The sequence below is a fragment of the Rana temporaria genome, chromosome 7 (genome assembly GCF_905171775.1).
Source record: "Rana temporaria chromosome 7, aRanTem1.1, whole genome shotgun sequence".
Lineage (NCBI taxonomy): Eukaryota > Metazoa > Chordata > Amphibia > Anura > Ranidae > Rana > Rana temporaria.
The window spans coordinates 14,909,317-14,934,820 of NC_053495.1; the positions used below are offsets into that span (position 1 = coordinate 14,909,317).

Sequence of the window (25,504 nt, forward strand, 5' to 3'; positions counted from 1 at the left end):
TATCTAAGATAGGACGGCTTGCGCCGTCCTATCTTAGGTTGCAATATTGAGGCTGGCCACTAGGTGGCGCTTCCATTGCGGTCGGCGTAGAATATGCAAATTAGTAGATACGCCGATTCACGAACGTACGCCCCGGCCGACGCAGTACTTTTACGCCATTTACGTAACGCATTACAGGCCTAAAGTTATTCCATCAAATAGATGGAATAGTAATGTTAAGTATGGCCGCCGTTCCCGCGTCGAAATTCGAAATTTTTACGTCGTTTGCGTAAGTCGTCCGTGAATAGGGATTTACGTCCACGTCGAAATCAATAGGCCCGTGCGGCGGACGTAGCCGCAATGCATACTGAGAAATGTAGGCGCACGGCGCATGCGCAGTAAAAAAAACGTCAGGTCAAGCCCCATTAACATAAAACACGCCCCCTTAGACACATTTGAATTAGGCGCCCTTACGCCCGCCCGCTTTAGGCTACGCCGCCGTAACTTAGCAGGCAAGTACTTTGAGAATCAAGTACTTGCCTCGCTAACTTACGGCGGCGTAGCCTAAACAGGCTAAGCTACGCCGCCGCAAAGTTAAGCACATCTCTCTGAAACTACCCCATTGTCTATTGGGAAACAGCGACTGCATGGACACAGCCGCTCTGTCCCAGCGACTTATAGCAGGACTGCGATATTGCGGTGAACAATCTGACAATAACTGACACTTTTGACATTTTGCATGAACCAGTGATACTAATACAGTGATCAGTGCTAAAAAAATATGCACTGTCACTGTACTAATGACACTGGCTGGTAAGGGGTTAAAAATCCGGGGCGATCAAAGGTTTGACCTGAAGAAGGAGCATGCATGCTCTGAACGCAAAGCCGCCTCCTCTTCAGGAAGTGACGTCACCCCCGAGGTGTCAGCGTCCTCCACTGCCTGGACTGAGCTGCTTATGCTGGATACCATCTACACAGGCTGCCAGCAGGGCACATATAGATGTGGGTGCATCGGGTCTGACCATGGGTTTACAGAGCGGGACCACTATGATATACAAAGTGCTGTTCCTTTACTCTCTTGTGAGTGGCTGACTTTTTATTTTTTAGTGGCTGACATACATAGACCTACCTGACATACATACACTGACCTACCTGACCAGAAGACAGACTTCATGTGCCCTGCAGCTCAGCCTCAGTCGTGGTGTGCGGCGTGCCCATCTTCGTCACAGCAGGCAGCCAGTCAGAGGAGGAGAGAAAAGTTGCCCGCCCGAGTGCCGAGCGGGGATCTCACAGTGATGTGGCGCGATGCCTTCTGGAGCTTGCAGTGCCTATAATGGATGTCACACGTCCCGCGGTCCCGGCATTGGACCAGTGGGACCTCCATCATAGGCGCTGCAGGTTTCAGAAGGCAGGACCTGCTATATCACTCAGCCGCACTTCGGTAGCGCTCGGGATCAGATCGGTCCCCGCTCAGCGGCAGCCGGCGGCGCTCGGGACTAACAATACAACGGTGCATGGCTGAGATCTGGGGCTTTTCGGGGACATATTCGGGGCTCCAGCCCCCCCCTCCTCCCGACGCCACTGGTGGTAGGATAAATTAGATCCTTAGAAGGCCATCCGTTGGCCCTAATGGGGTCAGCTTAGGTCAACCAGAGTAACATCATGGGATATGTAGCTGTCACGTAGTTGGAGTGCCATTCCTGACCATTTGACTGACCATGTCTTCTGATGTCTCAGGGATCCGAGTGCTGGCGGTAGGATTGAATGAGGCTGACCAGGAACAGCTCCGTAGGATTGTCACCGGCCAGAGCGCTCAGAATGTGTTTTACACCGAAGAGGCCGCCAACATGAACAGCCTGGCAGATCCATTAGCTGAGGCCATTTGCTCGGAATCTCAAGCCCAGGTAAGAAACTTCATTCCAATGTACTGATCGGCCCTTGTTTAAAGAATGTAAGGCAGTGTTTCTCAACTCCAGTCCTCAAGGCGCCCCAACAGGTCATGTTTTCAGGATTTCCCTCAGATGAAACAGCTGTGGTAATTACTAAGGCAGTGAAACTGATCAAATCACCTGTGCAAAATAATGGAAAGCCTGAAAACATGACCTGTTGGGGCGCCTTGAGGACTGGAGCTGAGAAAACACTGATGTAAGGTATCGGAGAGGAAGCCGTCTCCTTGTCCTATATTGTTACTGCCGAACATTGTAATGGTTCCTACATTACATTGTAGCTGATCTTATTAAAAGTACAATATTTACTTGATCCTCCCGGGACAGTTGGAGATAAACATTTGTTCTGGGCCCCCGAAGCTGAGGAGATATATATATACAGTGGGCGCGATTCAGGTAGATTTCGGCGGGCGTAGCGTATCTCAGATACACTACGCCGCCGTAAGTTTGAGTAGCAGGTCCTGTATTCACAAAGAACTTGCGCTGTAACTTACGACGGCGCAGTGTAACTGGGCCGGCGTAAGCCCGCCTAATTTAAAATAGGCTGGTTGGGGGCGTGTTCTATGTAAAATTCTAGTGACCCCACGTATTTGACGTTTCTAAGGAATGGCGCATGCGCCGTCCATGGACGTATCCCAGTGCACATGCTCCAAATGACGTCGGCAAATTGTCAATGCTTTCAACGTGAACGTAAATTACGGCCAGTCCCATTTACGGACGAGTTACGCAAACGACGTAAAATTTAAAAAAATATGACGCGGTTCCGACGTCCATACTTAACGTTGGCTGCGCCATCTTTTTGGTGGTTTATCTTTACGCCTGAAAACCCCTTACGTAAACGGCGTATCTTTACTGCGACAGCCGGGCGTACGTTCGTGAATAGGCGTATCTAGCTGATTTACAAATTCTAGGCGTAAATCAGCGTACACGCCCCTAGCGGCCAGCGTAAATATGCAGTTAAGATACAACGGCGTAGGAGACTTACGCCGGTCGTATCTTAGCAACATTTAAGCGTATCTCAGTTTGAGCATACGCTTAAAGTTGCGACGGCGCGGATTCGGACTTACGACGGCGTATCTACTGATACGCCGTCGTAAGTATTTATGAATCTGGCCCAGTATGTGCGTTCTCAACCCAACGTAGCTTGGACATGGCCTAACCTTTTAGGCTGAGATCATTTTCTTCAATGCCATAGTTCAATTATTGTTCTAACAATTAGTAGTCCCTGATAATAAAGTTCATCTGTCCATATACTTTAGAGCAGGGCTCTCCAAACTTCCTAAACCAAGGGCCAGTTTACAGTCCTTCAGATTTTAGGGGAGTCAGACTGTGGTAAGTGGGAGTAGAAAATGTCCCAGCATCAGTGGGAGTAAAAAATAAATCCATAGTGCCTGTGGTCAGTAGGATATGGAATAGTGCCCCATCATTGGTATTAGTGAAAGGAATAATGCCTCCTCATTGGTGTCAGTGGGAGGAATAGTTCCCCATCATTGTTGTCAGTGAGAGGAATAGTGCCCCATCAATGGTGTCTTTGGGGAAAATAGTGCCCTATTGTTGGTGTCAGTGGAAGGAATTATGCCCAACTGTTGGTGTCAGTGGCAAATAGTCCTCCATCACTGGTGCCAATGGAAGAAATAGTGCCCTATCATGTATGTCATTGAGAGGAATAGTACCCCATTATTGGTGTCAGTGGGAGAGATAACGTCCCATCGTTGGTGTCAGTGGGAGGACTAGTACCCCATCATTGGTGTCAGTGGGAGGAATATTGTCACATTGTTGGTGTCAGTGGAAAGATTAATGACTCATCATTGTGTCAATTGAAGGAATAGTGCCCCATCATTGGCATTAGTGGGAGGAATAGTGACTTATAAATGGTGTCAGTGGGAGGACTAGTGCCCCATCATTGGTATCAGTGGGAGGAATAGCGACTTAGAATTGGTGTCAGTGGGAGGACTAGTGCCCCATCATTGGTATCAGTGGGAGGAATAGTGACTCATCATTGGTGTCAGTGGGGGAATAGGGACTTATCATTGGTGTTAGTGGGAGAAATAACACCCCATCATTGGTGTCAGTGGGAGGAATACTGCCCAATCATTGGCATCAGTGGGAGGAATAGTGCCCCATCAGTGGTGTCAATTGAAGGAATAGTGCCCCATCATTGGCATTAGTGGGAGGAATAGTGACTTATAATTGGTGTCAGTGAGAGGACTAGTGCCCCATCATTGGTGTCAGTGGGAGGACTAGTGCCCCATCATTGGTATCAGTAGGAGGAATAGTGACTCATCATTGGTGTCAGTGGGGGAATAGGGACTTATCATTGGTGTTAGTGGGAGAAATAACACCCCATCATTGGTGTCAGTGGGAGGAATATTGTCACATTGTTGGTGTCAGTGGAAAGAATAGTGGCGCATCATTGGTGTCAATGAAAGGAATAGTGCCCCATCATTGTCATTAGTGGGAAGAATAATGCTCCATCATTGGTATCAGTGGGAGGAATAGCTCCTTATCAGTGGTATCACTGGCACACATCAGTGGGCGTCAGTGGGAGGAAGAGTGCCCCATGGTTGGTGTCAGTAGGAAGAAGAATGTTCCATCGATTATGTCAGTGGGGGGCAATTTTGCCCCATTGTTGGTATCATTGGAAGACAAAGTACCATGTATCAGTGGGAATCTTAGTGCCCCATGGGCCAGATAATGATGAGAAAAGGACCACATCTGGCCCACAGGCCGCCGTTTGGAGACCACGGTTTTAGAGTAGCTTCAACCATGCAGTAAAGATCTGACTAACCAAAGAGCAAGTTCACATCCAGACATTGCAAAGTGCTTTATTAATCAGTAAAATTAAACTCCTACATTTTTTCTTTTCACTTCTAACTTTCCAACTGACACAAGTGTTGTATATGCAGTGGCGTAGCGTGGGGGGTGCAAGGGGGGCCACCGACCCAGGCGCAAAAGTTAGAGGGGCCCTGTCACGAGTGTGGAGAGGAGGGAGCGCCAACAACAGATGGGACATAGTAACATACGCATGATGTCACCACTCCAGGCTTTACCAGTCATTATCAAGCACGCTCTCCTCTTCCCTACAGCCACCGCTGTCTCACACAGTGGATCATGTGACCAGACTGGAGCTAGCTGAAAATAGGCAAGTCCATGGGTCAGGGGGGGCGCAAATTACTTGCCTCGCCCCAGGCGCTGACAACCCACGCTACGCCACTGTGTACATGAAGTTATGAAAGTCACTTTAAAAATGAGAGTCCATCTCGTGTCCTAGAACAGTTCTGTATATAATACATAAAATCTTCTGTTTTCTCTCATTTACAACGTTCCTTTTCTCTTTTCTTAGGCGCAGTGCACAGTCTGCCCGCAGGTAAGATGACCGATCACCGATGTGAATGGAAGACTTAACTACATCACTTAAGTCAGACCTCCGACCCCCTCCCCCCTTCGGCAAATGGAGTTTTACTAAACACAATTGGGGTAGATCCACATAGAAATAGATCGGCGCAGCGTATGTGAGATACGTTACGCCGCTGTAACTTACTTTTTACTGGTTCGAATCCCCAAAGAATTTGCGCCGTAAGTTACGGCGGCGTAGTGTATCTCAAGCAACGTAACGGCGCGGAATTCAAATCGGCGATTAGGGGGCGTGTTTCATTTAAATGAAGCGCGTCCCCGCGCCGAATGAACTGCGCATGCGCCGTCCCGAAATTTCCCGCCGTGCTTTGCGTTAAATGACGTCGCAAGGACGTCATTTTTTTTAACATACACATGAATTACGTCCATCCCGATTCACGTACGACTTACGCAAAAAAAAATAAAAAATTCAAATTAAACGCGGGAACGACGGCCATACTTAACATGGCAAATCTAACTATACGCGACGAAATAGCAGCTTTAACTATACGCCGGAAAAAGCCGACTACAGACGACGTAAAAAAATGCGCCGGCCGCTCATACGTTCGTGGATCGTCGGAAATAGCTAATTTGCATACCCGACGCGGAAAACGACGTGAACGCCACGCAGCGGACACCGAAGTATTGCATCTTAGATCCGAAGGCGTACGAAGACGTACACCTGTCGGATCTAACCCAAAAGGGGGATTCAAAACAACGATACGACGCGGGAAATTTGAAAGTACGCCGGCGTATCAGTAGATACACCGGCGTACTTGCTCTGTGGATCTACCCCAATTGACTTTTTTTGGCGGGAAACACCTTGGTACTTCTGAGCAGCGCTTCATATTCCAATTTATTGCCAACCCAAAACCTTATCGATCTGACACGGGGGGCGTCTGCCCTTGGGTCGATTGTTCGCTCCTCTGCCCACCCCTGGAGGACTTATAGAAAAAGAACATCATTTGATAATAATTGATATATTTTCTCTGTTTTAGGGTGAAAGAGGGCCGAAGGGTGAACCGGTAAGTACCAAGACGTTAGTTAATACGTTTACGTTAAAGAGGACCTGTACTTTTATTTTAAAGCTTTGTAGGAGGAGCATAGACAGGGAGACTGTGTATTGGTATCTCCCCCCATTAAGGGGTCATCAGACTATTCATTTAAACAGAAGTCGTCCTATAAGATTCTACAGTATGTACATTTAACATAAGCCTCTCTTGTGTAAACATACAAAAGCCCCAATGGTGGGTACCACCATTCTGGATGCGACATCAGCAGTCAAAGTAGACTCAAGTGCAAAGTGCAGTTGCTGTAGAGCTTAGTAAATGAGGAGAAGCTCTGCTGACTTCCATCGGTGGCTGGTGTTTTTTTTTTGGGGGGGGGGTTGGGTGCAGCAAACAACCACCCCAACCTCGGCCGTTACCCCATTGGCTCCTACGAGCGGCGGGCAGTGGCCAGGTTGAGGAATCTTATGAGTGGGTTGCGGGCTCCTAAGGGCGGCGGGTTGCGGGCTCCTATGGTCAGCCGGGTTGCGGGCTCCTATGGGCAGGTTGCGGGCTCCTATGGGGGGGTTGCGGGCTCCTAAGGGAGGCCAGGTTGCGGGCTCTTATGGGCGGGTTTCAGGTTCCTAATGGAGGCCAGGTTTGTGAGCTCTCATGGGCGGGTTGCAGCCACCTAAGGGAGGCCAGGTTGTGGGCTCCTATGGGGGGGTTGCGGGCTCTTAAGGTTGGCAGGCTGCGGGTTTCCAAGGGCGGGTTGCAGGCTCCCAATGACTTTTGGGTTGCGGGCTCCTAAGGGTGGCAGGCTGCGGGCTCTTAAGTGCGGCCGGGTTGTTGGCTCTTATGGGCGGCCGGGTTGAGGGCTCCTATGAGCGGCCAGATTGCGGGCTCTTATGGGTGGGTTGCGGGCTCCTAAGGTATAGGAGGTGGGGGCTTCACATTGCACATTTTAGAATACATTGAAGATTTTATAATTTAAGGTTTGTTCTGTGTTATTTGCTGTAGTAATACAGGTGCCCTTTAATATGTTTGTAAGCTTCCGTATTACCTTTTGTTGCTCTTATTTTGACCAGTGGTAATCCGTATTTTCTAACTCATATTTGCAGGGAGCTGCTGGGCGTCCAGGATTGGCGGGACCTGTAGGAGATCCAGTAAGTGTCCCTTTCTATTATGTTACACTGTATACATACAATATACAGTATATGTTTTTTTGTGACATATGTCAGCGGGGCCACCAATAAGGGGGTAGCACCAGCCCTCCTGTACAAGGCCCAGGTCCCATCAGTTCTACAGGGGGGCCTAGGCAGCTATATGGTGCAGGCAGTTCCAAAAGCTGATGATCACAGCTCTGCGCCCTCATCCCCCTTCTATAAAGCTGGCTTTTTCTCCTGTCCCTCCTGCCAGCTGTCAGCTGCTGCAGGAGGAGCCACAGGGGGATCGGTTTCAGTGCTTGCCTCCCCCCGTCACTTTGATCACCCCTTGCCTGTCCACAATCCCCTTTCCCCCTACAGCTCTGATCCCCCTGTGACCCCTCACACCAGCACTGCTGGCTTCTCCTCCTCTCCCTCCTGCAGTGTTACACACAATCAGTCCATCCGATGAGAACGGTCCAATGAGAAAGCCCCGCCCCCCTACAGTTTCTAACTGTAGGGGGCGGTGCTGGACCTGTGACGTCATTGATCGCCTTTCCCTATATCAGGGAACAGACGATTAATGACGGCGCCCCAGTGAAGAACGGGGAAGCTGTGTTTACACACAGCTCTCCCCGTTCTTCAGCTCCGGGGACCGATCGCGGGACTCCGCGACCCACGGCTGGGCACTTAAAGAGGACGTACAGGTACGTGCTTGTGCCCAGCCGTGCCATTCTGCCGACGTATATCTGCAGGAAGCGGTCCTTAAGTGGTTAAAGGAGGGATTTGGGGTCTTTTAGACCACCGATCCCTCCATAAAGAGTACCTGTCACCACCTATTACTGTCACAAGGGATGCTTACATTCCTTGTGACAGCAATAAAAGTGATGAACATTTAAAAAAAAAAAAAACACAATTTAATAATATAAAATAATAAAATAATAATAATAATAAAAAATATAAAAAAAATTTTTTTATAAAGCGCCCCTGTCCCTGCAAGCTCGCACAGCAAAGAAAACACATATGAAGGTTACGCCCGCATATGTAAACGGTGTTCAAATCACACACTCTAAATACGCCGGAAAAAGCCGAACGGAAACGACGTAAAAAAATGCGACGGCCGCTCGTACGTTCGTGGATCATCGGAAATAGCTAATTTGCATACTCGACGTGGAATTCGATGGAAACGCCACCTAGCGGCCACCGGAAAATTGCATCTAAGATCCGACGGCGTACTAAGGCGTACGCCTGTCGGATCTAACACAGATGCCGTTGTATCTTGTTTGGTGGATACCAAAACAAAGATACGACGCGCGAAATTTGAAATTACGCGGCGTATCAAGCGATACGCCGGCGTAATTTCTTTGAGGATCTGTCCCTATATGTCAGAAATAGGCTTAGTCATGAAAGGGTTAAGAATGTTTACTCGAGTATAAATGAGTATATTACAACTCTGGCAATGAAGAAGTTTACTCGCCTATACTCAACATTACTCAGGTCTTTACACACTGTCAACAAGTTCCTGAGTAAACATTTATAATTTATTACGCCGTGTGCAACTGGCCTTATGGTCACTAGATGGCGCTGACTATCACAGGATGTAAGTGAGCCCCCCAGCTCCATCTAGTGGCCACAATGCAGTATTTAAGCCTGAGAACATTTAATTTTGTCCCTTTCACAGAACAAATGTAGATGTTATTTCGATGAATGAACTGCTATGCACATTCTTTTTTTTTTTTTTTTTACAACAGTTAATATCTTTGGTTAAAACTGTAGCACCTACCCACCAATGAGCTAATAAGAGATGTATGCTCTGAGCTAATCAGCAACAGCTAATAAAATGTTTAAATGTCGAATTTTTCCAAAAATATGGATATCTCAGCCTCCTCTAACCTAAATCAGTATAACGAAATACAAAATAGACAAAATATATAGAATAGATATGCTGTAAGGTTTAACTATATAAACCCATAAATTACGATACATGTGTCAATAAAGAACACATTAGAAAACAGGTTTCTATAAGAAAATTATGAATTTTTGTCTTTTGCAGGGCCGCAGTGGGCCCCCTGGCCCTCAGGGTCCTGCTGGGCCCCGTGGACCTTCGGGTGAGGGGACAGCATCAAGTGGACAGAAAGGAGAAACTGTAAGTAGATCCTATTTATGCTCCTAATAAAGGGAAAATAAAGTTCTGTGGCTCAGTTTGAAGTTTGAAGCAAACATAAAAGAATGGTGTTTAATTGCTGGAAGATTTGTAAAGGTGGTTGCATAATATATGTAACAGTCAGGGGTTAACACCGTTTACGATCTTCCATTCCACCAACCCAAGACAGCTTATTCGACACTCCACAATCCAGCAGACAAGATCCATAAGAATTCCCCAGAAGAAAGACGAGACACAAGCTCTGTTCTCTCTGGTTCAAACGAATGAATACTTTAATGGTACACTCAGCTTGTTATATACAGTTACAAGCATGCTACAGTAATCACAGGGACAATGAAAAACTCTCCACCCAAAACATCACACAATGGGTGCTTAACGAGTTCCCCCTCAATCCACATCCCAGACAGACATTCTGGCACCGCATCTAGAGGAGTTAATTACTATAACTGACATGGCAGGCGTTATGACTCCAGCTTGTCGCACCTGCTACATAAAACACATTATTTTAGTAAACATAATTGACATGCTAATCCACTACACCTGAGCAGTCAGACTGCCAACACATATCTATCATCAATAGAACTTCCACACAATACAGTGTAATTAGCATCACACAATAGACAATGAAATATCTTAGGAGCCCGACTCAATTAACACCTCAAAAGTATGTGTCCCCCACATGAATGAATACTGTCCTATTGACCTGTTGGGGTCAGAATAAACAACTTGCAATATCTCAAGATATCCTGCAATACATGAATTATCATTAATGTCCCATCTCATGTAATCCGAGATATCAGTTCTCAGCCATCCTATGCCCCTAAGGGACATAGGATGACCCTAGACCCAAGAGTCATTGGTGAAGCTGGCACAGGAGTACCCCACATCCTTCAAAAGTCTCTGGATATCACGGGCCATTCTGTTACAAGATTAGGCGACAAGACTTTTCTGAATTTATGTAGTTATGGAGTGCTGCGCTGCATTCATCTAAACTTATATATTCAATATTTACAAATGTATATCAATTTATGAATAAAAAATACAACAGTGGTAACAATATTTAACCCATATACATGTATGTGTGCAATATACACCAAAAACATTTATTCAAAAGTCCGCTGTGCATGCAAGTGAGGGGGTTCCACCACCCCTACAATGTCATAAATCTAGTATGCAATTTATATATCCTGAATACGTTATCTTGATCAAGTATTCACCAATGTGATCACTCCTCCTCAGTGGATCCCACCACCAATCACTCCCCACGCTCACCATAGCACCTTAGACCTATAATAGACCACTGCGCATTTCCCCCCTTAAAGCGGGGGTTCACCCAATTTTTTTTTTTAACATTAGATTGAGGCTAATTGTGGGAAGCAGAATCGGGTGTTTTTTTTTTAAATCAATGCAGTACCTACCGTTTTAGAGATAGATGTTCTCCGCCGCTTCCGGGTATAGTCTTCGGGACTGGGCGTTCCTATTTGATTGACAGCCTTCCGACCGTCGCATACATCGCGTCACGAGTTGACGAAAGAAGCCGAACGTCGGTGCGGCTCTATACGGCGCCTGCGCACCGACGTTCGGCTACTTTCGGCAACTCGTGACGCGCTGTATGCGACGGTCGGAAGGCTGTCAATCAAATAGGAACGCCCAGTCCCGCAGACCATACCCGGAAGCGGCGGAGAACATCTATCTCTAAAACGGTAAGTACTGCATTGATTAAAAAAAACCACCCGATTGTGCTTCCCACAATTAGCCTCAATCTAATGTTAAAAAATTAGTTTTTTGGGTGAACCCCCGCTTTAAGGGATCGCATAAGCCACTCAGATATTTAGATGTTTCCTCCAAGGTGGTCACTAATATGGAATAACCCAAGCAATTGCTTCACCATCGAAAATCACTCAATAATGCACTCACAATGTTGGTTCACTAATCCGCAGTAGTGCACCACCTTAAAAATGACCTAAGTTATATACAAGTACATGCCCCCCTTAAGAGTAAGGCTACAGCATCACCATCCTGCCAGCTCCTTTCTGGCAGCGCAATGACGTCACTTAGCTCCGTCCTAGCAAGTTTCGTTGCTTCCTGTGACTTCTTCCAAAATAAAGTTTTAGAATCTGTAGCTCTACATACTCCTTGCCACTGCCCCACCTCCTCCCTGCTCTTTGGATTCTTAGCGAGCCTCACCACACTGGTGTTTTCTCATACAAGCCTCCCTCCCAAAAGCCCTCTACACACACGGCCAGGAATCCCATCTGTTTGAAAACCGTCAGTTTTCCCGACGGGATTCCTGCCAAGCTTGCCTTGAAAAGCCATGTAGACCCGCTGTTCTTTTGAATGGCAAGAATGCGGTGATGCCAAAGACTACAACGAGCCGGCTAAATTAAGTTCTATGCTACCGCCCATGCGTCTAATCGTTATTGAGCATGCATGGTTTATTTCCCCTTCAGATAAGCATACAGACGGCCAATCGGGTCTTAGGACTCCTGACCAATCGGGTCATAGGATTTGTTTGCTAATGTCTTCTTGCTTCTCCTCCTGGCCAATCAGGAATTGGGTCCTGAGACCCGATTGGCCGGGAGGAGAAGCAGGAAGATATTAGCGAATATTAATTTGCTAATGTCATACAAGTGGGTGGTTTGGGGCGCAGTGCTCTGCGCCCCGAGCCCACCCTTTTTAAAGCCAATTAGAGCCTCAGGCTATAATCAAAAAATAATTCAAAAAAAGAAAGAACCCCCCATTGAAATCCGGGCAAATGGATTAGAAGGGCTGCACCCCTTATAAGTGGCCACCACTGTCTGAATTGGAATTTGGTTTCCTAATTTTTTTAAGGTACTTTTCACGCACTTAGGGCTCTTTCACACGTCCGTTCCGTTCGTCCGTTTTTTGGATGTCCGTTAACGGACCGCAATGCTTCCCTATGGGTTTACGTCCGTTAGCGGATGAGCATCCGCTAACGTCCGTTAGCATCCGTCTGCGTTAAGTTCCGTTTTTTTGGACGGAAGAAAACCCTATTTTTCTTCCGTCAAAAAAACGGAACGGACGTTAGCGGATGATCCGTTTACCATCCGATCCGCTAACATCCGTTTTTCATCAAAATATGTAAAAAGCCCCCCAAAAAAAACGGATGAAAAAACGGATGAAAAAACGGATGGAAAAACTGATGGAAAAACTGACGGAAAACGGACGGAAAACGGACGAAAAACGGACGAAAAACTGATGGAAAAACGGATCAACTGATGAAAAAAAAACTGATCTAAAAAACTGAGCTGACGTGTGAAAGAGCCCTAATGCATTGACATAAATAATATTTTATACTGGCTGAAGCTCAAATTACACACACAGCTATATTAATTAATGGAGTGACTCTTACCCCTCCTTGCCTGCCCTGTATGGCATCATATGGAGTTTCATTTAAAAAATACATTGAAAAGCTCGTACCGTGCTCTCTGTTAAGAAAACCCAGTATTCTCTGCTAAACCAGTGTTATGGGTGCGCCCCATATTGAATGTTTTTTGAAAAATTACACTGTATATAATTATTAAAATAAAATATTAAAAACAAAAAACTGTTTAAAACTTGTAAATTACAATAAATTCCTTTTCATATAAAAATAAAGGCCATAACTATGTCTTGTCTAGTCCTTTGACTTACGATATTTTCCCCTGTAGGGTGAGCCGGGGGCAGATGGACTCCCAGGAACCCCGGGACGTCCCGGAAATCCTGGCACTCCGGGGGCACTGGTAAGTTTGGCCCTTTTGTAATGCATGGATTGCTATGAGCCCAATACACATTGATGTACTCAGGCCATTCACATTGAAAGCTCATGTCCCGAATTTTTATGTTTTATTTCAGGGGACTAAAGGAGATAGAGGAGAATCTGTGAGTATGTCAGTGAAGGTTCCTAATGGCTGTTGTGATTCACATTATCTTCATTAACCCAGGATTTTGTCTCAATGTAGGGGGAATCAGGACGTCCAGGGCCCGCTGGCCCCAAAGGAGAGAGAGGTTTTCCGGTAAGTGGGACACGCTACTATAACAGGCTACTAGCATATTGCAGCTGGCAATATACCACGCATAAGCATGTGTACAGGGTGTGCCGGGTGTGCCTGGGCACACCCTAATCACTGCATGTGTTGCTGACTCCCCCTACTGTCCGGCCTCCTCTTTGACCCCCCCGCAGCACTTCCGCCTATCATCGTCTCCATTCCTGCCGGCTGCTCTGTTTACTATAATTCAGTTTGTGAAGAACAAGAAGCCACTCAGCACAGAACACTTCCCATTAGATGAACGGAAAAAAAAGTTTTGTTTCGATTTGTTATTTACATAAATTTGAATAGTTTTCGAATTCAAACAGTTTTTCAATTACCAATTATTAAAGCGTTTGTACAGGAATTTTTTTTTGTCATTTAAAACAGTGTTTCCCAACTTAAGTCCTCAAGGCACACCAACAGGTCATGTTTACAGGATTTCCCTCAGGTGAAACGGCTGTGATAATTACTAAGGCAGTGAAACTGATCAAATCACCTGTGCAAAATAATGGAAAGCCTGAAAACATGACCTGTTGTTGTGCCTTGAGGACTGGAGTTGGGAAACACTGATTTAAAATAACAAACATGTCATACTTACCTCCACTGTGCAGTTCGTTTTGCACAGAGTGGCCCCGATCCACGTCTTCCGGGGTCCCTCGGCGGCTGTCTCTGGTCCTCCCCGCAATTACTGACCACAGTCATGCGAGAGCTCGCATGGTGATCACTAATTGCGGGCGCGCTCCCGTGATACAGCGAGCGGCCATAGGCGCTCACTGTATCACTCGGCCCCGCCCCTCGGCCCGCCGCGTCACTGGATGTGATTGACAGCAGTACCAGCCAATGGCTGCGCTTCTCTCAATCCCATCCGCTCTAGCCAATCAGCGGCCAGGCTGAGCGGCGAAGAGGATCTCGGGACCGGGCAGGACTTTCGAGGGGTCAGGTAAGTATAACGGGGGTTTGGGGGGGCGGCGTTATGCGTTGTTTTTTCACCTTAATGCATAGATTGCATTAAAGCGGGGGTTCACCCTAAAAAAAAAAAAAAAATTATTTATCTACCATACAAACGAGCATACTAGCGTCGGCTACAGTATGCCTTTTTTTTTTTTTTGCGCTGTACTTACGGTTTAATCCGTAACTTTCGTTTCAGACTCCGGCCGGAAAATGGGCGTTCCTATGAAGAGGGGTACATGATTGACGTCCAACTATGGCGCGTCATGCCTTCCGGAAAAAGCCGAAATAGGACGCGGACATATACGGCGCCTGCGCAGTCAGCTCCTAGTCTGTGCGCAGGCGCCGTATAGCGCCGTGAAGAGCCGAGTCCTACTCCGGCTATTTTCGAAACGCGTGACGCGCCATAGCCGGCCGTCAATCATGTTCCACTCTTCATAGGAACGCCCATTCCCCGCGGGTGTCTGAAACGAAAGTTACGGATAAAACCGTAAGTACAGCGCAAAAAAAAAAAAAAAAGGCATACTGTAGCTGATGCTAGTATGCTAGTTTGGATGGTACAAAGTTGTGTTTTTGGGTGAACCTCCGCTTTAAGGTTAAATTTTTTTTTCATTTACAAATTACAACCCCTTTAAGAGATTAAAATAGAATAGAAAAAATAAATAAAATTTTTTAATTCTATTCTATTTCTTTATTTTCCATTTGATTAAAAAATTATAATAATTAAAAAAATTAATATTTATTTTTTTCAAATTGTAAAAAAAAATAAAAAAAAAATGTTGAAAAAGTCGTTTTAAAATGTTAGTTAATTTTTTTTTAAATCGGGAGGGCTGTCGGGTCGGCTGTATGGGGCCTTCTGACAACAGTAAAAGCCTGGAGGTGTTAAATGTTTATACAGTAAATGCAAAATGTAAAAGATTTTGAAAATTGTAGAATTAGGGACAGGGTTAGGGTTAGACTTAGTGGGGCAGATCCACATACCTACGCTGCGCCCGGCGCAGATGTCAGATACGCTACGCCGCTGTAACTTACTTTGACTTGGTTTGAATCCTCAACGAATTTGCGCCGTAAGTTACAGCGGCGTAGTGTATCTCTCGCGGCGTATTCAATTCAAATTGGGCGGGTAGGGGGCGTGTTTCATTTAAATGAAGCGCGTCCCCGCGCCAAACGAACTGCGCATGCCCCGTCCGTCAAAACTCCCAGGGTGCATTGCTCCAAATGACGTCGCAAGGACGTCATTGTTTTCGACGTGTACGTAAATGGCGTCCAGCCCCATTCGCGGACGACTTACGCAAACAACGTAAAATTTTCAAAATTATATGCGGGAACGACGGCCATACTTAACATTGAGTACGCCACCAGATAGCAGCTTTAACTATACGCCGGAAAAAGCCGAACGGAAACGACGTAAAAAAAATGCGACGGCCGCTCGTACGTTCGTGGATCGTCGGAAATAGCTAATTTGCATACTCGACGCGGATTACGACGGGAACGCCACCTAGCGGACGTCGAAAAATTGCATCTAAGATCCGAAGGCGTACGAAGACGTACGCCTGTCGGATCTAACCCAGATGCCGTCGTATCTTGTTTTGAGGATTTAAAACAAAGATACGACGCGAGAATTTTGAAATTACGCCGGCGTATCAATAGATACGCCGGCGTACTTTCTTTGTGGATCTACCCCAGTTTCTTTTTTTTCTTGTAGAGACCAGTTATTTTCTAGCTTGTGTAGAATACCAACAATAGTAGGCGATTCAGTTCGCATGTGCCGCGCTATATAAGTTTTTCATTCATTCATTCATTCATAGTAGAGTGTCAGCTATCATTTATTTGGTTATTAAATTAAAATATAGGCAACACACACCTCCAACCTATACATTCTACCCCATTGTTATCTCTGCGAATCCTGCTTATATACATTCATATGAAGTGTGACCACGTGCCTCTTCTTTATTCCTTCTTGTTTTGTACAGGGCGAACCTGGTGAAATAATAAATGGCGGGGAAGTTATTCCTGGGAGAAAAGGAGAGCCTGGAACTCCAGTAAGTGTCATTGATTAATGGGGTGGGGAATGTAAGGGTTACTTAACCACTTCAATACCGGGGGCACTTTCACCCCCTGCAAGGCATCCCAAAAGCTTGCATCTTTAACCACTTGAGGACCAGCATGTTACCACCCTCTCTCTGGGCAGGACAATTTTCAGTTTTCAGTGCTGTAATAGTTTGACTGACAATTACTCCATCATGCAACACTGTATGCAAATTAATTTCATATCTTTTTTTTTTTTTTTTTTTTGAGACAATTAGAGCTTTCTTTTAATGGCATTTAATAACTGCTGAGCTTTTGTTTTATATAAAAGAAAATAAGACAAAAAAAATGTTCTATACAGTAATATAGGGCCAGATTCACATAGATTTACGTTACTCCACGGCGGCGTAACGTATCCCATTTACGTTACACCGCCGCAGGTTTACAGCGTAAGTGCCTGATTCTCAAAGCTCTTACCTGTAAACTTGTGGCGGTGTAACGTAAATGCGCTCGGCGCAAGCCCGCCCCATTCAAATGGGGCGGGCACCATTTAAATTAGGCGCGTTCCCGCGTCGAATGTACTGCGCATGCTCCGTCGGGAAAATTACCCGACGTGCATTGCGCTAAATGACGTCGCACGGACGTCATTTGTTTAGACGTTAACGTAAATGGCGTCCAGCGCCATTCACGGACGACTTACGCAAACGACGTGATTTTTTAAATTTCGACGCGGGAACGACGGCCATACTTAATATGGCTTAGAACACCTAGGGCTCAGCCCTAATTTTACGCGGCGTATCTCGACGGAAACGACGGAAAGTTAGATCGACGGGCAGCGCGGACGTTCGGGAATCGCCGTAACTAGTCATTTGCATATTCTACGCCGACCGCAATGGCCTCGTCACCTAGCGGCCGGCCTAGAATTGCATCCTTAAGATCCGACAGTGTAAAACAATTACACCTGTCGGATCTTAGGGCTAGCTATGCGTAACTGATTCTATGAATCAGTCGCATTGTTAGGACGGCCGGAACACAGAGATACGACGGCGTATCAGGAGATACGCTATCGTATCTCTTCTGTGAATCTGGCCCATAGAGTACGATTCCACCCTGAAGAAGGTCAAATAGTTGATTGAAACGCGTTGTGTTATTGGACATGTCCACTGGACTCAAACACTCTTGAAATGGTTCATTTACAATTGTGCCTATTATAATATAGACAGCTGATGTATGTTTAGATGGTAGAGTGGCTATAAAGTTTTCAACTCCTTGTGGTTTTCTTTTTTAATAAAGGGTTGTATAGGATTGTATACAAACTATATTATTTTTTGTAATAAACACTATGGGCTAGATTCAAGTAGCCCGCAGTAAGTTTGTGCGGGCGTAGCGTATGTTATTTACGCTACGCCGCCGCAACTTACACGGGCAAGTGCAGTATTCACAAAGCACTTGCTCCGTAAGTTGCGGCGGCGTAGCGTAAATGGGGCCGGCGTAAGCGCGCCTAATTCAAATGAGTATGAGGGGGGCGTGTTTTATGTAAATAGTGGTGACCCGACGTGATTGACGTTTTTCCCGAACGGCGCATGCGCCGTCCGTTGAATTTTCCAGTGTGCATTGCTCCAAAGTACGCCGCAAGGACGTCATTGGTTTCGACGTGAACGTAAATTACGTCCAGCCCTATTCGCGAACGACTTGCGCAAACGACGTAAAAAATGCAAAATTTGACGCGGGAACGATGTCCATACTTAACATTGCGTACGCCTCATAATAGCAGGAGCAACCTTACGCCGAAAAAGCCTAGCGTAAACTACGTAAAAAAATAGCGCCGGGCGTACGTAAATTTGTGAATCGGCGTATCTAGGTCATTTGCATATTCGACGCCGAAAACGACGGAAGCGCCACCTAGCAGCCAGCGTAAATATGCACCCTAAGATAGGACGGTGTATGAATTTACGCGGCGTATCTATAGATACGCCGGCGTAAATCAATGCTGAATCTAGCCCAATGGATTTTAATATTTAGGTTGTATTTGTTGTTGCTTTTGGTGCCTTAAAAAATTTTTTATGTATTAGTTTTTGATGGACAAATAGAGATGTGGCAATTATAGGTAGTGTTGTCATTCGTTATAAATCTTTCTCTCTTCAAGGGAATTCCCGGACAAGCAGGAACTCCGGGGCAAAGGGGAATCCCAGGAACTTCAGGACCTCCAGGGCCAGAGGGACCAAGTGGACCTCCAGGTGTTTCAGGCCAGTCTGTGAAGGTAAATTTCTTGCATGTCACTTAAAGCTCTTGCATGGAATCTCATTTTAAATAGATTTAAATTTTAAAAGCATGTGGTCAGCTTCTTCGATAGGAAATTCACAGTCTCTCCTCTGATTCATTCCAAAGGTGTTCTTTCGGGTGCAGGCCAGTCACGTTACTCTACCCCAAACTCACCCATGTCTTTATGGACCTTGCTTTGTGCACTGGTGTGCAGTCATGTTGGAACAGGAAGGGGCCGTCCCCAAACTCTTCCCACAAAGTTGGGAGCATGAAATTGTCCAAAATGTCTTGGTATGCTGACGCCTTAAGAGTTCCCTTCACTGGAACTAAGGGGCCAAGTCCAACCCCTGAAAAACAACCCCACACCATAATCTCCCCTCCACCAAATGATTTGGACCTGTGCACAAAATCAAGGTCCATAAAGCAGTTTTTCTCAACTCCAGTCCTCAAGGCGCCTCAACAGGTCATTTTTGTCAGGATTTCCCTCAGATGAAACAGCTGTGGTAATTACGAAGGCAGTGAAACTGATCAAATCACCTGTAATAAAATAACGGAAAGCCTGAAAACATGACCTGTTGCGGCGCCTTGAGGACTGGAGTTGAGAAACACTGCCATGAAGACATGAGTTTGGGGTGGAGGAACTTGACTGGCTTGGACAGAGTCCTGACCTCTACACGATAGAACACCTTTGGGATAAATTGATGTGGAGAATGCGAGCCAGGCTTTCTCGTCAAGCATCAGTGCCTGACCTCACAAATGCACTTCTGGAAGAACGGTCATACATTCCCATAGACACTCTTAAACCTTGTGAACAGCCCTCCTAGAAGACTTGAAGCTGTTATAGGGCTGAGCCAACTCAATATTGAACGCTACAGACTAAGACTGGAATGTCATTAAAGTTCATGTGTCTGTAAAGAGATGGGGGACCTATTCCCCATCTGTCTGGCGGATCGGATGACAGGCGGTCCATTTCTATCCGATTGCCCCATAGAGAACAGCGGGGCTGTGTCCCCTGCTGAGCAAGCAGATCCCACTTCACTGAGGTGCCCGTGTTAAAGGGGCCTTGGGGATTATTCAGAGGTACTTCTTATGGTAAGTAAAGGCTATACTAATGATTTATAATAAACACATAACACTGTAGATTTCCATCAAAGACTAAACAAAATCACTTTAAAGCGGAGTTCCAGCCACAATTTCATATTTAAATATAAATACCCCTGTAATACACAAGCTTAATGTATTCTAGTAAAGTTAGTCTGTAAACTAAGGTCCGTTTTGTTAGGTTGTTACAGCATTTAGACACTTTATAAAATAGAAATTGACTGGGGCCATCTTAAGTGTGGGCATCATGAAGCCAGACTGTATGACTTCCTGGATTTCAGCCTTTCAGATCTCGCACATGCTCAGTGCTGCACAAGCAGTGTCAGATCAGGTTTCAGCACCTGTGCTGTCCAAGTCACATGATTCTTTGAGACTGGGGAGTGCACAGACTCCTGAAAAATTACACCCACTAGATTCCCAGGAGTCTGTGCGGTGTAGGTTAGGAAGCATTAAGCACCTAGGTGCAGGAAGTGGGAAGATTAACTATTCTGCCTAGCAACAACACTTTGAAGGCATCTAAAAAAAAAAAAAAAAATTCGTAAAGGACTAATGACATTTTTTTAAAACTGCTGATGTAATGTTATATTTATGGGTGGAACTCCACTTTAATGTCTTCCTTTCATCTGTAAAACTTGTATATTTAAATTTCATGTTTTTAATGTTGTACATTTATTCTTGCATTCTAGGGAGAGAAAGGAGAACGAGGTGAGAGAGTAAGTGCACCTCAATTTATTCAAAGCCATATGTGAAGTTCAAGTTGGCCATGTTGGCAAAAAGGACTCTTTCTTGTTATTATATCAGCCACAGACTTTGGGGGGATAATTCACTTAATGCTGCACAGTTTATGGTTATTTGCAGAAGTCATACATGCTAAGCTTGTCAGATTTTTCAATACGGAAGTCAGGGAGACCTTACTGATCACATGAGCAGCAAGCATAGGCAAAAGGCCTACATCACTGAGTGAGGAAGGGGGGGGGGAGGGGGGGGGTAGAGAATTAGCCACACCTCCCAACTTTTTGAGATGGGAATGAGGGACACCTACTAGCAAAAGCATGTAGGCATAGGACACGCCCCTTTCCACACCCACTTTAAGAAGAATTAACCTGAAAAAAAGATTAGTTAAACCCACAAGTGCTTTTTTTTTTTCCTCTGATATTCCTTTATATTGGCTTTTGAAATTTACAAATGCAGCAATTTAGAAATTGGATGAAAGGTTTAGCGCTGGGAAACACTTTTTTGAAAGATACAAAGTGCATTTTATATACAACTATAGAGATCAGACCAAAATGAGGGACAAATGAGGAGGAAAGAGGGACAGAGGGACATTGCTTCCAATTAGGGACAGTCCCTTGATATTAGGGACAGTTGGGCACTATGGAATTAGCCATAAAGTTGGTCAACAGCATAGATGGGAAATGGTGTGAGGGGTAATTACTTTGTTGGTAGGTAAGGATGTAGACTTCTTGGCGAGGTAGAAGCTTGGGTAGGGACCCATCTTAGGTATACTTTAGTGCCTAGCAGGCCCGTCGCTAAAGGACAGGCAAAAAAACAATTGCCTGGGGCCCCAAGCTGGCCCGGGGGCCCCCAACTTCCCCTTCCCAGGCTGTAGCGTGGCCGAGCTCCTCTTCCTTCCTCCTGGAGTCCTGTCAGTCCGGCCGGGTACCACGCACGGTACAGGAGATTTTGTTTCCTGTTCCCGGCCGGACTGACAGGAAGTGCACACTGAGTGCTCACTTCCTTTCAGTCCGGCCGGGAACACAGGAAACTGAATCTCCTGTACCGCGCGGTACCCGGCCTGGCCCAGGCACTATCTGATAGGGGGTTGGGGACCCATAATGATAGAACACCGGACTGACAGGAGGAAGAGGAGCTCGGCCACGCTACAGCGGCAGCCTACAGGGAAGATGTGGAGGTGAAATTAGAAAAACATAGGGACAAGGGAGGGGGGTAAGAACATGGGTTTAAAAAATGAGTGTAGCTCTAACGTAGGCTTTGCGTGCGGGGGGGGGAGGTGCTTGGGGGCCCCCATTTTGCTTGAGGCCCCCAAATTCCTTCAAACAGCCCTGGTGCCTAGCTATACATTATTGCCTAGCGATACAGCAGGACAGTCTCAAGATTTTGGACGCTGTCACAGAGTAATCAAATCCTGAATTACTGCATTCCTTGAGAGATACATGTTCCATAGCTGTTGCCCTCATCCCTGCTTCACTACTTAGTTGGTCCCTGACCCGGAACCTTACAGAACAAGTTAGCAGGTTTGTCAGAAAGCTTTTACATTTCCAGATTTTTAAAGTAAACATCGATTGCAGCTCCCATATTTCTTTCAAGGCCAGTTTTCCATAAAATTTGTGGAGCGCTAAATCTGTAGGAACATTGCACGATAGATGATCTTAAAATTTTATAGTTTGTATTTTTTTTTTTTTTTATCTATTTAAAAAAATGGAATAAAGTCAGATGACTTTAAGAGAGAAAGTTTTTTTTTGGAATCTCTTTTAGATCATGTGTCAGACAGATGTACAGTTTAGGTAATTTTTATAACATGAATGTACGTTGTGCTCAAAGCAAAAATTCCTGTATCTTCTCTCCAGGGACTTCCAGGACTGGTCAATGGAGTTGCGGTCAAAGGAGAACCCGGTAGTCCAGTGAGTAATACTTGATCTATTTATATTAGGAACCTTCAGTTTAAAGAATTGAATCTGCAACAAATATTCTTCCTCTAAAAATAACAGCTCACTTCATTTAAGGAACACTTAGGTCATTTTAAACTTTTTTTGACTCAATTTTTTTTATCATTTTCCAAACTTGCATTCGCAATTATGCTCATAGAAGCCTATAGTAGTGTTTCTCAACCCTTTTTCAGTCAAAGTCCTAAGCTACTAGCCAGGCCTCAAGGGTTACTCGCCACCAGTTGCCCCACCCAGCCCGTCCCGCCCCTAATCACGCCCTCATAAATCTCATGAAATGTTTTATGCAGAATTAAGTTATAAAACAAAAATATTAAAAACAACTGTATCCGTGCCCACCAATGCAGGCTGCCTATGCCCACCAATGCAGGCTGCCTATGCCCACCAATGCAGCCTTTTGTCCACCAAATGCAGACCATGTCCACCAAATGTGCAGCCCGTGTCCACCAAATGTGCAGCCCGTGTTCACTCTCTCTTCCCCCTCCGCGGTCACTGGGAGAAGGACTCCCATTACACACAGGCTGCCGGCGGTGCTTACCCCCCGGCTCCCAGGCAGCCCTTCCTCGCCAGACCTCAAAATCCACTCGCAAAATGCGAGCAGGCGAGTGGATTTTTTGAGGGCTGGTCTAGAGGCATCCTATTCTAAAATGTAAAAGCTATTCTAATAGTTTTACATAATGCAGCAACAGCCACAAGTCCAAATAGGACACCCAATGTTAGAGGTAATTAATTCTTCCAACGCAAAAATAATTTTGCAAGCTGGTACTGACTAGTATTCCAATGTTTCTCTTCTTCCTTAGTTTTTCTCCATCACTCAGCTGATGTAGCCCCAACGCTGATGGAGAGGGGCAGGGAAGGGTCGCTATGACATCCTCCTTATTGACTTGTGATGCCATTAATGGTTAGGACACTGGCAGCTAGAAGGTTGTAATGGTGCACAATGAAAACCTTTGACTTACTGTAACAAAAAGGCAGCCTTCATCCACACGCCGGCTTGTATACAATTTATAGGCAATTAAAATGAACCCCTGAAGAAACCTTAAGGCGCCCTGCTTGAAAAAGGCTGGTCTATGGCGATGCACAACCTAGTTGAAATACCGGTCAGAAGAAGGTCAACTGCAAGTCAAATGCACTTGTCAAGAAATTCTAAATGATCCAACAAGCGTCCCAAACTCATCTCAAACTGGTGCCACAAGCACCCCAAAGCAAGTTGATAATGGCCCAAAATTTGGTCTGGACACCAAAACATTTTTTGTTAGCATGCATCACTTACATATAACCCTCTAGGTTAGACTCTTGATAAGCAAAAAATTGGGAAGACTTCCCATACCATTGTCAGCAAAGTGTATCATTTCTGGGATTTTCTCTTTCTCTTCTCAGGGCCCAGCTGGTGTTAATGGGACACCAGGTCTTCGGGGGTTAACTGGACCACAAGGCCAAAAAGGTGACAAGGTAAGTGAACAGTGGTGGCGCATTCTGGGAACTGCAACAGCAGAAACAAAAAAAGGACAACTTTCTCAGTAAATGTGCATTTTCATCTGGTGAAGTGCTGTTTTTTTTTAGTGGTCTGTTTTAGGCCACTAATAAACTACATGAAGCTTAACAGGGCAATCGCTGGAAGATACATTGAAACACGCTATATTATGTTAAAAAGGCAGAAATTGACAACATTTTTTGTTTATAGGGCGAGACAGGTGAAGGTTTCCCGGGTACGGCAGGACGTGCTGGAGATCCAGGTGATCGAGTGAGTTACAGTCAATAATCCCACTAAGAAGTTCTATGCTATGTGCACACCATAATCTTTTGTGTGTGTGTTCCGGAATATGCTTTAAGTCCATACACCAGCTAAACTAAAAATTTGTTCTTGCTAGTATCCCATTTGGAGAGATGTTGCATCACTTCCTGTCTCGACAGGAAGTGAGGTTACATTTCTCCAGCAAGGGCATAAACTGCAATGAAAATTGAGAGGCTCTATCCAAACCTAAACATTTTGGCTGGACTTATGTTTTAAATCATCTGCACAGCTTCTTTTCTATTTTGTGAGTTGTAACTTTACTCTGTAGAAGAGCCTGGGAACACTTGCCATTTCTGTTTGCCCCAAGGTTGCCTCTGCCTGCCATAAAGAAAGGGGTATGCTGCAATTTGTAGACCGTTTATGGAAGCCTAAATACCAGCTGTTTTCCCCCACATTCATAAAGGATGAAATGACTTATGAGTACTGGAAAAATCAATAAACTGCTTGGTCTTTAAAATTTTTGAGCAAAGTGTCATATTCTGGAGAAAGAGTGTTAAGAGTTTTTGGTAAAAAAAAAAGGTAACACTTAACACATCAGTCAAAATTAGAGAGGCATTATTAAACATAATTTCATTTGTCCTATTGCCGTAGAAGGCATGTAGTCTGTTTGCTCTCAAGGTCTTAGTAAATTTGGTGGGCTTCAAAAAAAATTAGGCAAAATGTCTAAGAATGGTTGGAAAATGGTTAGGAAAGGGTAAGCTGGAAAATAGGCAAACAGACAAATTATCCCAATTAACAAAACCCTCCAAAAATCTTTAAAGGAACAAAACAAAAAAAGTGGAGTACAAAGCTATTCAACGTTTCAGAAAATAGCCCCTACAGGCACTCACAAGATAACAGCTAAAGTTGGTCATAGACTGGTAGATGTCTCCTAGTGAACATTGGATGGGGATTTGGAGAGTCACCTACCTATCCTCTGTTGCTCTGAGATTTGCCATCTTTTCCAGTTGGTCCACAAGCTAATTTTTTCCCTTTCTTTTTCTTCATGGGGAAACAGAAGGATCAGCAAAGTCACACAAAGATCTTCCAACAATTTAGAAAA

At 45.3% G+C, this 25,504-nt stretch overlaps 1 protein-coding gene across 1 annotated transcript in view; it reads left to right on the forward strand.

Moving 5' to 3' along the window:
* COL7A1 (collagen type VII alpha 1 chain) overlaps positions 1–25,504 on the forward strand; it is a 262,626-nt gene that overhangs the window by 112,950 nt on the left and 124,172 nt on the right. The window contains exons 30-43 of the mRNA XM_040360996.1: positions 1,717–1,883; positions 5,269–5,292; positions 6,317–6,343; positions 7,426–7,470; positions 9,503–9,595; positions 13,285–13,356; positions 13,469–13,495; positions 13,576–13,629; positions 16,566–16,634; positions 18,767–18,880; positions 20,670–20,696; positions 22,572–22,625; positions 24,048–24,119; positions 24,352–24,411. Coding sequence (XP_040216930.1) covers positions 1,717–1,883; positions 5,269–5,292; positions 6,317–6,343; positions 7,426–7,470; positions 9,503–9,595; positions 13,285–13,356; positions 13,469–13,495; positions 13,576–13,629; positions 16,566–16,634; positions 18,767–18,880; positions 20,670–20,696; positions 22,572–22,625; positions 24,048–24,119; positions 24,352–24,411 — 905 coding nt within the window. The remainder of the gene's footprint in view (positions 1–1,716; positions 1,884–5,268; positions 5,293–6,316; positions 6,344–7,425; positions 7,471–9,502; positions 9,596–13,284; positions 13,357–13,468; positions 13,496–13,575; positions 13,630–16,565; positions 16,635–18,766; positions 18,881–20,669; positions 20,697–22,571; positions 22,626–24,047; positions 24,120–24,351; positions 24,412–25,504) is intronic.